At 44.5% G+C, this 14,648-nt stretch overlaps 1 protein-coding gene across 1 annotated transcript in view; it reads right to left on the bottom strand.

Annotated features, from left to right (window-relative positions):
• The window catches only part of PSME3IP1 (proteasome activator subunit 3 interacting protein 1), a 156,179-nt gene that overhangs the window by 131,481 nt on the left and 10,050 nt on the right, over positions 1-14,648 (bottom strand). Inside the window, exon 2 of the mRNA XM_078670931.1 lies at positions 1,258-1,391. Within this exon, the coding sequence (XP_078527057.1) occupies positions 1,258-1,391 (134 nt within the window). The remainder of the gene's footprint in view (positions 1-1,257; positions 1,392-14,648) is intronic.

Here is a 14,648-nt window from a genome sequence, read left to right as displayed (position 1 = left end):
TGAGGATTTCAGAGAGAGCCATTCCGTTCAAACTCCACAACTAGCTGCAGTCAAGTGACTACTGTAGTTTAATCGAACAAAAGGCAACCTAGTTTGCAGTGTGTGCGCCTAGTTTAATGCGCAAGCACTTCATATTATTCTAATAGGGTTTTGTCTCAAATCATTTAAACTGGGCATAACTGGGGCTAAGTGTTTAGTAATGTCAGAATGCACTTTTTGTTAATGCTTTTCATAGTTTTAACATTGCATAACAAAATAAAAATACAATTGTCCAGGACTTGTCTGCAGAGTCAGCATATGGAAATACAAGAATGCTCCTTAATCGGTCAAGAAGTTAATCCATTTAATCTCTTTCTTCATCACCCAGTCTCAGATCAAAGATATCAGTGTGGCCTGGTACGTATGTACATAAGTGAGTCTTATCCTAGACATGTAGGAACATTTTAAGGGAATTTCCTTGTGGCAACCATCCAACGTAACGGCTCTACCTATAAGAAGAGTTGTTGAGCCACATACCGACAAGCTGGAGTAGTACTGATAGATATTAACATTAGAAGTCTGGTAGGGCTATTCCACTTCAGGCCCTAGGTAACTTCAGTGTACACTTATTTTTCCACTGCCATCTTGCATCATAAATTTCGCAGCAGTGGGGTTTGCATCAACTCGTCTCTAAGAGCTTTGACGGTCTTCAAAGCGATCGATAAACAGTACAGTGTCACCAGTGCCTCTCTTTTGCTTTCATGCCCTAGGAGTGCAAATGGTGCACTCTGTTCAGGAATAGGCAGAATCATTGATAGGTGCCTTCAGAGCGGACAAGTGTCCCATCTATTCACCCATCTTGCCGGCCACGCCCCCATAATAATGCACTTTCGGCCTTTTTTCTAACTCCATTCTCAATGACTTAAATGTAAATTCATATTTCATTTGATTTTATTTGAGGTTGACTGCTTGTAAATATTTATTCTTGTTGATTGCACCCCATTTTGTTTACTGAATTAAATTAATTTATTAGTTCTCTATTGGGGAAACATTATATAAAGATGTTTGCAACTCTACACATACAGTTTGAATCAAAGTGATTCCTTTGGTAGTATTTTCGTTGTATGTACACATTTATCAAAGATAAAGTTGTTGAAAAGAAACACAAGCATTACAATTATATCATTAAAGCTAAAAACTAATAGGAATAACAAATACAAAATAATAATCAATTATTAAAACCCCAAACTCACTAGTGAATATCAAGTACAGGTCTACCTTCTGGGTCCTCTGGTTTTCGCACTTTCTCCCATTCTTCTTGCCTTCGCTTTCGAATTTCTCCCACCTCTGCCTCTGTTACAAACCTTTTGTTGATGATACTACTGCCTGGGTCTCCTTCCATTGTGAGATTCCTGGTAAAATGGTTAGAAATACAGGTAAAAGTATACATTAAGCCCAATTTAACGGTTTCAGATTACTCAAATTTGATCATCCACTTTGTGATCCAGATTGCTAAACCACATTTTGGTTATTTAAAATACCAACAATGAATGCCTCTCAAATTTAATGATAAGTGATACAGATGCAAAGATAACCATTAAAATCACTTCTTTGTTTGTTTATCTTGGTTTCAAAGCATCAGAGATGCAATGATTAAACTATATCTCGTTTTCACTTGTCAATGCTACCCACACCTCTACTCCAGTACATGTTTACAACCCATTGTGGAGGCATTTAGAATTGTACAGTGTTAAAGCCATCATTAACAGTAATGGACAAATTTCAAAAGAAGTGATCCTGGAAAAGGGAAGGAAATAGTGGTCTTATATCTCCCATTTCATTAAACCATGCCATAGTATTTATAGTCATTGTAATTAGATTAGTTTTAAAAAGAAAAAAAGCTATTGTTGTAGATTCAGCAGACTATAACGCATTACATTTTTATGAAGACATCGTGTTATGTAAATTTAAGGAAAAGAAATACATTTATTTTGCAGGCAAAAATGTAAATTGGCAAGCATGCATTCAGAGAAACTGTCACGGTGCAACAAATATTAAACTGCAGACCGGTTGTATCTTTCAGTGAAGGTTTTGTTCTCTCCTCAAAAGTGAAATATGGAAATTCTTTACACAGTTGTAGACTGTACTACTATTAACAGTAGTGGCCTCTCAAGCTAAACTTACTCATATGCTAGTAACTTGTGCTACAACAGAAAAACTCAGGAGAAGCGTCTCTGAAAATACTTCAATGGTTTTGTACTGCAACATTACTCCGCCTTGGATGGTTGTTTTCAGTGGCCTTGTCACTGCTAAATCTCTACTACTTACAAACAGGAAGCCTTCCTCAACAGTTCTATCAAATAGTTGGCATAAATGCCTTCTCTCATTCTTCAGTAAAATTTGCATAATTGTGTCACTTGTGTCTCAGAAGCACATAATCTGTTCTACAGAGTTTTAGACCCTTACCTGAAAATAGATTAGATTAGATAGACAAGATAGACCAGACAGACAGACAGACAGCGCGGCCTTAGACGGGCCCCCTCTTCGCAGTGGAGATAACAGAGAGATGCCCAGCAGGGCCTAACCCAAATGCTACCACACAAGTGAAACATACCTTGCAAGTTCAAAGCAGCGTATAGAGCTATGACCTCCGGGATGGAGGCACGGCAGCTGCTGGGACTGGCGGCAGCCCCAGACCTCACGGAGAGAAATTGCGCAGTTTGCGTCAACGTACAACTGTAGCAAAGAGGCGCCCCCCAGCACCGGCCTAGCTAGCACCGGCATCCGCTGAAACAGATTCCCTTCCCCGTAGGAAGTGAGGCCATGCCAAGATGAGGAACGCCTGAGCCCAGAAGGTACCGGGGCCCTGGTGGGGACTGAACAGACCCGGCTGCTGCCCGAGGTATGGTCCCCGATTCCGGCGCAGCTCGGGCCTGACAATGCCCCTACCCTCCCTGCAATAGAAGTTGCGGCGAGTGACCCGGTGGAGCGAAAGCCAACCTGCAGGAAGCAGAGAGGGATGGTGCGACCGCATCTGGAGCCGACCTCCGCCCTAGGCCATGCATGGAGAGTCGCTAGGTCACGGAGCTGCTACTAAGCCCGGATGACCGGAATCTCCCCGGGGAGAGAGAGGCTTAAGGTTTCAGCCCAAGTGTGACTCCGGCAATCCGGTGCGTTCAATCAGACAACACGGTGCAAGTAGAGATAAGAGGGGTGGCCAGAACTCTCCTCACCCTTTCAAAATTACATTTGGGAAACTTATAATGAAGATAAAGAAACAGGTATGGCCCCCTCCACTAACACAGAGACAGAATCACTGTATAGGGGGAGGACCTCAGAGTCCCACCGCTGTTATACCATAGGCCTAGAGATCTGTAATTAAAATACAGGCTGAGAATACTGCACAGAGGCGGGCACCGAGTGTTGAGACACAGTCTAACGAAAGCCATATGCTAACAAATACCCTGAGGAAGAAAGTCACTACAACATCAATAACGCTTGTGGAATTCCACGAGGCCTCTAATTCAATGAGACAGTAAAAGGTTGGAAGTGGTTGCAAGGCGACTAGGAACCAAGAAAAGGCATGTGACTGACCCCTTCGCCGACCATTTTCCCAGAAAAACGCAAACTCTAAACTGAAACCTCCAGGACTATATGTGCATCTGGTTGGAGATGGGCTGCACACGTGGGAAGACAACCGAGACCTCGGATATTAATAACTCACAGCAAAGCAGTACTGGGGATCCCTCTGCTGCGCAAACGGAGGACTGCTTACCACCCACCAACATGGGTTCACAACCTGATAAGCTTGTTATGATACTGCAGGATATTCGTGACTCAAGGAAAGTGATCGAACAACTACTAGGGAGACTGCTCACTGCGATCACAAGCACCTTTCTTGACTTCCCTTCCTCTATCAGTAGCCGGACGCATTGCTACATTAAAAGATTGTTATATTACTTCACTAATTTGCCTTGAATTATCCCGTCCCACTGCTTTATAATCTTAAACACACTACTGACAGAACTGATCTGGGGAAACGGTCGTAGACTCCCGACTTCCAAGCCTACTGCTTAGCGAGCCAACTATACTGGCTGGCATACTGGATAGACGGCCATAATCTGCATGAAATAGCGTACACTCCGAGAAAGACTTGCACGCAGTGTGCTACACGCATTATTGCTCCCGTGGACACAGATCCCCAAAACGACATCACTACTGTTGAAGATAGCCATTATATACTGGAATGCAGCTCTAAAGTACACGAAATGAGCGATTCCCTATGCCCCGAATAACCCACTTCTTGGCTTTGCCACCCCTATGGGTACACTGACATACCATCAGATAAGCGGATGGAACAGGCGGGTGTGAATATGGTGGTGAGTACAGAACTGGGACGTTGCTCAATCACCCAGACTTCATCCACGAACAAGGCATCCCTGACACATTGTTCCTCCTACATGCACACATTACCAGATATGCCCACGTTCACTGGTTCCCGCAGGGAATAGAACACCCCAACCATGAGCTTGTACATTTCCTTGATCTCATGGGAAATGACAGGCACCTCACCCGCTGGCTTACAAGAGTTTACGTACATATTCCGCTGTATCCCTGGCACGCTTACATGAAAAAAGGAGTCGGACCAGGGCAGGGAATTTCAGGATAAGGAATGACACAAAATATTAGCTTTTCCCCAAAAATATCATAGAACACTCGATTCAAATGCATCCAATATATGATTGTACATAGAGCGTACCTAACACTGCATAGATTACATTGCATGTTTCCAGAAATGCCAGCAAAGTGCCCGAGGTGTGTAGACCCAGACGCAAACCCGATTCACGTTATGGGCATGCCCAGCACCGTCACCATACTGGACATACGTGACAGATGCGATAAGAAGGACAGCAGAGGGGCTGAATAGTGATACACCTGGCAGCTGTTTGCTGGGCCTACATCGCGGTACCTAAAAAGCATAAAGTACAGGTGAAATTTGCTGGCCTGGCACTATTATTGGCCAAAAGAATAACTAGAAGATGGAAATCTCCATCCCCACCAAGCACGAGTTGGCGGGAGGAAGTGATACACTGGGGGAGAGCAGAAAGTGGTGCGCTCTGAAGGGAAGAATACAGGGGACTCCGCAAAACACCAATCTCTATGGAATGGGACACACTGTCCTTCAAAACTATAGATTAGCTCCTCGCACATCAACTGCCCTCCCAATCTACTACCCCTACAGACCAGTTAAACCTTGAGAAACATGTCCCTCAGCATTACCACCTGGACAAACTATTTATACCCACCCAACAAAAGAAACAACCATTAAATATATAATTTGTAGAAGATGCAACCTGTGAATAAAGTACTAGACATCTTATGCATCAGGCGCAACAGAGTACCAAGTGAAGGGGGGGGTCGTTTTTGGAATAACATCCATCATAAACTGGGATAATACAAGACTGGAACTTGCATCAAGAATCCCAAATGTTGATGGTTGTAATGAATTTGATATATGTATTATTTGGGGCTCAATACGTATATAAAGGAACACATTTGTACTAAACATATAGCGAGATCCTGGATACAATATGTAATGAAGGCACTGCAGAATAAACCAATAATGTTTGTTTAAAAAAAAAGTCACGCTCAAAGAAGAAAAGGAGAGAGGGTAAACAGACAGAGGATGAGAGGCAGCTGCTCACAGTACAGAAAGAGGCAAAATGCTATGAGGAAAAAATCCACAAGTGTATCCTCTGGCAGAAGCAGCTCACACATAAAGGTAAATGCCAAGTCCACATGCATAGGTGTTCCAAATATGAAAAGCACATCAAGTTTGCAAGTCTACAGATACCAAGCAGGCACTAGGTGAAAACGCGATCTGACACTTTGCAAGTTCAGCACTCCAGCTGACTGAAATAGTAGGGTTTCCAGGGGGTTCCACTGCAATCGATTCACAAACTTCAAAAACATTACTCTGCAGCCTGCGGATGGATGCCTGCACTATGTGTATAAGTGGCATACTTCAGTGCTGCACCCAATACACAGGTGCAATGTACAACAGAACACCCTGAACACTGTAGAACGTCTGATAAATCTCTCTGTCACTGGCGCTCATAGCCGAGCTCCAACGTCCACTCATAAAACAGAATACCACAGAAGGCCTGAAGGAGGAAATGCATATGGTTACCAAAATAGAATGCACCCTCACTTACCATTTAATTCACTTTACTCATTATTTTGCTGGTACACACATTGTGAATCACATTTAAATAATTTCATTTGAACATTGCCAAATTTTCAACTAGAGACAGTTATTCACATTTAATATATAACAGAAACATGAAGAAAATCTGAAAAAAGAAATCAACAAATACTTGTGTAAATCAGTCAGTTGTTTAACAGTAAAACAAACATCACCCACAGATCGTTTATATCACATGAAGGGCAGTTTAGTCCCCAACTCATACACTAAAGGTATTGAACGTACAGCGATTTAACATTATACATAGGTGTATAAAAAGAGTTTACTTAATCTGGTTCCATAAGAGGTTCCTCTCACAGTCCCCATTTATTGTGTTATCTCTTTGGATTTTGTTGATCAAGACCTTAAAAGTACTAGTATTGGCGGCAATAAGATACTCCTTCTTTAAACCTACGCATTTTGAACTCTGTTGCCAGACCACAGTTCAATAAGATCTTCCTTGGAGCTCATAAGTTATTTTCAATATAAGTCAGAGGTGTCCATTTTTAGGTCTCGCCTGGCATAGCAGGGTGCATGCGCTGCTCGCTCTGTGAGGGCCTTATGGAATCGATACAGTTTGGAAGCAAACTTAAAGCCATGCCCTTGTTTTCAGTTGACTTGCGTCAGCGTTTATGTTAAACGCTGGAGCGTGATTGAAAAATCGAGCTTTTAGGTTACCACCTTGTCCACTTTTAGGACGGACCATGTGGACAGGCCGATGCCATCTTTGTTTGGCGTGACGTAGGGGGGTGTGCTGCTAGCTCAGTTTAGGGCAAACGCTGGCTCCTCATTGGCAATCCTACCAGCTCCCCTTCCCCCCATCCAAAAGCAAACTCCTCAGAGTTACATTGTTCATTGTTAATGGGCTTCCTGAGGCGAAGGGCTAAGTTAGCCGCGCCGTGAGTTTCATTGGACCTCATGTCGCTTTACTTGTTTGTTTACTGTTGGCGCTGTGCTCATAAGTGTTTGTGTTTCGTTTACTTTAGTCTCCATGTTCATAAAGACCTGGTGCAGTGCATTTCAAGGCTATTCCTGGGCGGTACATGAATAGTGCTTGTACATTCTTAGCCAAATTTGTTCCATACTTTTCACAGAGTAACAACGGTACCTTGGGAGCCATGTTAATAAGTGTTTTTTATGTTTACTTTAGGCGCTGTGTTAATAAAAGAAAAATGCGCAGCCGCTTCATTTGCCGCACTTCATCTTTCTTCATGCTCGTTGCGCTCTTTTTACTTTTGGCACCGTGTTTATAAGTGTTTGTGTTTTGTTTACTATGTGCGCCATGTTAATAAAAATCTTGACGCTGTGTACTTCAAGGTCATTCCTGGGCAGTACGTTAATCGTGCTTGAACATGCTTAGCCAAATTTGTTCTGTACCTTTCACAGAGTAACAACTGTTGAGATCCTGCGCATAGAAGCTGAATTAGGGGATGCATGTAAGCTATGCGAGAATCTGAAGTTGCTATACATCTTAAGTGCGTGCAGTCCTATTTGTCTAAAGTTGCCATATGAGACCAATTGGGACTGGTTACTGGTTCGATCATTCAGGCACAGGCATTGATTGACAAGACATTACCACCTCTACCCCTTTTACTCTGTTCATTTTTTCAGTCTTATATTGCATCCTAGCCTCCAATTAGGTGGCAACTCGCTTTCCATTGCCACACGAGTATTGCCTTTCTGTGTACTCAACGGGTCTCTTGACTTTACCCTCCATGTTAACTGTGGACAGCACCATTTGGAGGCATCCTCGTCCCACCCAACCTCTATGTGCACTACCTGTGGGCCACCCAAGCAGCCTGCAGCAGACAAGTTATTGACAAAATCAACCAACTTGATCTAAAAATCCTCATGCAGCAGTCACCATTTTCCGTGCGCACGAACCTCCTGTCCGGAGTCGACAACTCTCCTGCCCGGAGTCCGCGCTCCTCCTGCCCTGTCCTCCTTAAAGAGCCCCAGTGCAAACAAGGGTAATCCAGGTTGCCAGGTTTTTAAGTGAAATAAAAGTAAGTGAGGGTCCTTGAAACGGGCAAGGCCTAAATATTTAAGGGAGTGGCTTAAACATGTACACTAAAATTCCCATAGAGCGTCACCATGCCCACACATTTGCATAGAATCACAACTGCGACTGGCATACGGGATCATGGCTCTGTGCGCTTTCTAAAGAGGCCCTGGATTGGATGAGCATGTGTTCTGAGCACCTTTTTGCCCCCAACAGACACTGAGAGAAACTGGCACTACCTTCAGCCAAAACTCACATGCACCCTGTTGTAAACACCTGGATGGAACTCCGTTCGAGCTATGCACCAGACAAGAGTAAAGCGTGGTCAGAAAAAAAAATACTTTACACAGCATCCTGGAAAAGGAAACATTCATAGCGAATGCCAGTTTAAGTAAAGGCTGTGAAATATAAGCAGGGGCGACATGGAATGCTTCAATCTTTTTTTTCCTCCATTGTTCAGAAATAGATCAGTGCCTTCTACATGCAGAGGTAAAAACATGAATACAGGGCCCGAAAGAGGCCCATTTCAATTTTGTTTTAAAATGCTACGGGGTCTGAAACCCAGAGCAACCCTGCCCACTTAAAGCCTTGTGTGTCAAATGTTTTGTTACTTGTGCAACGGGATAGAACAGGCTCCACTTTACAATACAGAAAAGATGATGGATGGCACAAGGTCAGAAATGTAAGACGCCGACTGTGAAGCCTCTTTACATACCCACAGCTCATTTATCGCTTACGCAGCTGCTCACCCACGAGCAGTAACCACTAAACAAAGACGATCCAGTCCCGTGAATATGGATCCATCCTGGGTTTGCATTCTTTTGCTGCATAACTGATTTTGCATCCGAGCCCCTCTTTCGATAATCGTCGAAAAGGTTTTCTTCATTTTTATTATGTAAAAATTGTCCTTGTCATTTTTTGTATCTGTGAAAGCTATATTTGTTAAAAGTGGTGCCTGCTTTTCATCCGTTCCCCCTCGCTCCTGTTTTGTTTTCCCCATCCCTTTGTTCACACCTCCTCCAGTTCTGTGTTTTCCATCCTCCCCCCTCCCGTTCTGTTGCCTGTGCGCTTCTCCCCATACCCTCTCACTGATGCCCTTGCCCTCCCCAATCCATGCGGCTTTCTAGTTCCTGTACTCCTAACGCTATGCTTTAAACTACTACACAGCTAACAAATACAATTCTAACAACAAACAACCACAATATATCACATACATACACTAAATAATAGATAGCTATAACACAATGACATTAGCAATGCAAATGGCTTAAACTTAAAGGCGAGACCTATTGCAGTTCCAATGCTTGTTTTAAAATGTATGTGGGAGTTGCTGCAGTCACTGAATAATTGTTTGAAGAAGACGTTTAGCTTAGGCCTTCCTGAATCCCTTCACCGTGCTCAAGTTCCCAAAGGGTCAATTTATGGTCTGGTTAGTAGGTCGTGCCATGGCATTAGTGTACCATACTTGGTAAAATAGGCAAGCCTTTAGTTGAAAAGCACCCGTCAAATTCCTGTGCTGGCATCTTAAATATCCCGTTGTGATCAACGAATAATGAGAAAGGTCATCCACCTGATGATTAATAAAACTACAATTTACTCATCCTTGGAATAATATGAAATCTTCAGAATTTCACAACACATGACATTCCATATTGCCGGAGCTTGGTAGCAAACGTTCTTACCACCACACCACTTTCATTATTAGTAGATACCATTAATAAAAACTTGCTTACAGATGTCAAAGATTTAGGAAGTCTACTCTCGACTACTTCATTGCATCCTCTCACTCCCCAGCTCCCCCTTCCCCCGTCCTCCCCCCAGCACTCCCTAACTTCAAGTACTCAGCCCCCCACTCATCCACAAAGAAACCACACCCCCCCTCACCCCAGTTCCTAAACCACAACTAGCACTCAGCCCCTTCCCCGCAGAGATCCTCCCCCCTACAGAGATCCCCCCCTCCTATCCCCCTCACCCGAGATGGCGCATCGCCTGAACCTTATTGAGGCGCAGATCGCGACCCTGATCCTAGGCCTGAAAGAAACCCTATCTGCCTTAGGGAATCTCCAGATGCCCTCTCCTCCATCCCCTCCACCCCACATCCCTCCTCCCCTCCCCAGGAATGACTATCCCAACACCATCCAGGTCCACCCTCACCCAGATCCCCTGCACCCTCGCACTAAGGACCTGTCGGAACCTCGAATTTTCATTCCCAGAAGAACTACCGACTCCCTCTCTCCCCAGGAAGTGAGCGCACTCGTTGCCTCGTACGAACTCCCCCCGAACCAGTCAGCCCAGGCTCCACACACGAACTCGACTCTCTCCTCTTCGATACAAGTCATCACCGGTGTAGGTAGAAACCCCCCCCCCCCAGCAGAGCCACGAGACCTCCACCGTTTCTTTCCTCCATACCCAGAGCCAAACCCGACAAGATTAAAGCGAAAGAAATACCCCCCATGAACTGTATGCTTATCAACAGCCGGTCCGCAGTCAAACATGCAACGGAAATAGCCGAAGCCATCCTCTCCCATGACCTGGATGTAGCCTTCATCACGGAAACATGGCTAAACACCGCATCTCTCCCCATTCTGGACATGCTGGTCCCGCCCGGATTCTCAATCATCCGTAAAGACAGACCCATACACAAAGGTGGGGGCATAGCAATTATCCACAAAAATGACATCTCCATCTCCGAAGCTCCCTCCGGCCTGTACAGTTCCTTTGAATGCCTGTCGATCAACATCAAATCTCAATGTCAGAGCTCACGTCAATGCCATCTCCTATACCATCCCCCAGGCAACTCCAACAAATTTAGAACTCAACTGTCAGATCTCATCACCCAATCAACTCTTAACAGCGACGACAATCTAATTCTAGGCGATCTCAACCTCAGATGGAACGAACCCACTAACCCGCTGATTCAATCTCTCAACTCCCTTCTGCAGGCCAATGATCTGATCCAACACTGCTCAGAAGAAACGCATTACAGAGGAGCGACCCTGGATTCCATCATTGCAAACAAAAATGCAATCTCGATCGATCACATCATACTGGTTGACTGGTCAGACCACCACATCATTCTCTTTCATATTACTCAGCCAGCCCTATCCCTCCAACCCACCCAAGCCCCCCCCTAAGTGGGTCAGGTACACTTCTAGAATCCCCCGAGACAAGCTAGAAGAAGGTCTCAGCTCACTCCTCCCGAACACGAAGGAGTCCCTCTCAACCTCAGATCTCACCTCACTCTACCATTCCAACCTTGAGCTCGCCCTGGATCAGCTCGCACCTCTGAAACTAAAAAAACCCAGAAGCATCCCCTCCAGGTCTTGGTTCTCGACTGACATGAATGAGGAAAGAAGACATCTAAGATACTTGGAAAGAACCTGGAGGACCAACCCTACCACCCTCCATCAGGACCACCTCAAGACAGCTCGCAAAAATTATTATACCCACATCAAAAGCAAAAAATCATCCTTCTTCTGCTCCTCCCTTGACAACGCCAAAAACCGCTCCAAAGAACTCTTTACCATCATCAGGAATCAAACTTCCATCCCTAAGGCATCCAACATAGTAGCATCGAAGACCCTGTGCGAAAACTTTGCTAGTTTCTTCAATGAAAAAATCGCCAAAATTGATCGCTCATTCAGCACGAATCCTTCACCCAACCTCAACACCCTTGTAATCCCATCTATCCGTTGGTCTTCCTTCCAGCCGATTAAGGAAGAATTGATAAGCAATCTTATCGCTGCCGCTAAACCATCATCTCATTCCCTCGATCAACTGCCCTCGAGACTGACAAAGGATATGAAACTCACTCTAGCCCCAATCTGGGCCAAGATCATCAACAGCTCCTTGAAAGAGGGCTTCATCCCAGACTGCCTCAAACTAGGACAAGTCACTCCTCTTCTAAAAAAACCTGGCCTTGATCTCACTGACCTGAACAACTTCCGCCCGGTCTCAAACCTTCCGTTCCTAGCCAAAATTCTGGAAAGATGCGTGCTTGCACAATTAACCCAACATCTGGAGATTTCCAATCTATTGGACCCGCACCAATCAGGGTTCAGGAAGGGCTGCAGCACCGAAACCGCAATCCTAAATGTCCTAGATGATCTGCACAGGTCACTCGACTCCAACCAATGCAGCCTTCTTATCCTCCTTGACCTCTCGGCTGCATTCGACACCGTGGATCATTCCCTCTTACTTAATGCCCTCCGAGAGAGAGCGGGCATCGAAAAGACAGTCTTAAAATGGTTCTCCTCTTTTCTGAACAACCGCACCCAAAAAATAAAGATCAACAGCTTCGAATCTGACCCCCTCCCCGTCAGCAGAGGAGTCCCCCAAGGGTCAGTACTCTCTCCACAACTCTTCAACATCTACACGGAACCCCTCACTTCACTCCTAAGGAACTCCAACATCCCATTCCACCTCTACGCAGATGACACCCAACTATATTTGAAAACCACCTCGATAGCAGACATTCACAGACTAAATGCGACACTCATGAAGGTCCAACAGTGGCTCACAGCCAACCACCTCAAACTGAATGAAGAAAAAACAGAAGTTCTCCTAATATCGAACAAAGTTGAAAACCCACAATTAGTGGAATGGCTCAAAGCCTTAAATGCTCTCAATGTCTCTCTGACACCAACAAACTCCGCAAAATCCTTAGGAATCACCCTCGACTCCAAACTGGACATGAACAAACCACATCTCTAATACCGCCAAAAGCGCATTCCTGAACCTGAAACTTCTACACAAGATCAAACCCTTCCTCCCCCCCAAAGACCTGAAACAGGCCACCCAGGCACTTTTGCTTTCCAGAATAGACTATGGCATCGCAGTGCTGACGGGAACGGCCAAGACGCACCTGGAACCACTCACCTCCACCCTCAACGCAGCAGCAAGAATGGTCACAGGAACAAAGAAATTTGACCACATCTCCCCAGCACTCAAAGAACTGAAATGGCTCCCGATTGTCCAAAGAGCCAACTTCCGCACAGCCTGCCTCACTCATAAAGCCCTACATACAGGCAAACCGGAATACCTGGCTTCTAAACTCAAAAGGGCGGGTCAGTCCAGGAACCTCAGAATCTCCAGCACACTTTTACTCATCCCTCTGAAATCACAGAAGCGAAAAACATCTAACAAATCCTTTGCGGGGAATGCCCCCAGAATCTGGAACTCCATCCCCCCTCATATCAGAATGACTGCCTCCTTCCCGCAATTCAAATCGCTACTCAAAGCCTTCTTCCTTGAACACTCTGGTGCCTAAGATGACCCTCATACGGGACAATGGTAGTCTGCTTTCTAGCGGAACCTTGAACAATTTGATTCTCGCCAGATCACCATCCCTTACTCCGCTCAAGTTACTGTTGCACGGACTCTATTTCCTGCTTGTTGTTGTTTTATGTATATTTGCTGTGAAGCGCTCTGATACCTCTGGGTCCAGCTAGCGCTATACAAAACTTCAATAAATAAATAAAGAAATACGAGACAAAGCAGAGTGCCTGGTGAGTCCAAATTAGAAATTTGAACCTACTTTCTCTGGAAGCCAAAGTTCCCTCTGAATATCGGTCACAAGCACTAACTTGCAGACATTCTTAACATTAGCCACTTGTTTGAGAAGCAAATGCAGTCTATTCAAAACATATTGTAGTACACCTACCTGCAAGACTGTAGGATAGTCTAAATTGGCACCATATAACTAGTATTCGGGTCTAAATGGATGTCGGTTAGAAAAGGTTATACCGGTCTCAGCACCATTAGATACTAGGAAGTGGAACTCACTATTACATTGGCCTTCAGTGCCATAGATAGGTTTGTGTCAAGACTTTTTCTCATTAAATTAGAGACCATTAGGATGTAATATTGGTCTGCTAGAAATAAACAATATATTTTAGAAACCATCACAGACTTGCGTTGCACTGTGCATTCAAAAGTTCTGTTTTGGCAACCTTAGGGCTCAGTCAATTGGTCCTCATCCGTACCTGGACTTCCCTATAGATAACATGAAAGCAAGTTAAATCGGACTATAAACCCCCCTTGAGATTTGGGATTATCTGGTTATTTATGAAATCCTACGACTATCAACTCTAGAAGCTCATGGACAAGCAGCAGACGTAGATTATACTACGAAAGGAGAAGCCGAGGCTCCCTTGGAACGCATGTTACTGCAAAAGATAAACCTTGTAGAGAAAGATCACTAATTTGCACCAAAAAGGGAGTAAATACGTGATTTAACTCTCACAACATACTGGTCAAAGTGGATCAAGAACTACGTCCAGATCCAGAGTGTTGAATGCCACCGAAAAAGTCCAACAAGCTCAGCATAGCTGCATCACCCTTGATGGAGCAAGGTGATGAACAATATTTTGTTCAAACTTGCAAAGTTAAACTTCCATAACAAATGTAACTGTATTAATAAGC

Source organism: Lissotriton helveticus, chromosome 12 (assembly GCF_964261635.1).
Source record: "Lissotriton helveticus chromosome 12, aLisHel1.1, whole genome shotgun sequence".
In the NCBI taxonomy this organism is placed as follows: domain Eukaryota; kingdom Metazoa; phylum Chordata; class Amphibia; order Caudata; family Salamandridae; genus Lissotriton; species Lissotriton helveticus.
The sequence above is the reverse complement of the archived record's forward strand: the minus strand, read 5'-3'. Positions and strand labels throughout refer to the sequence as shown.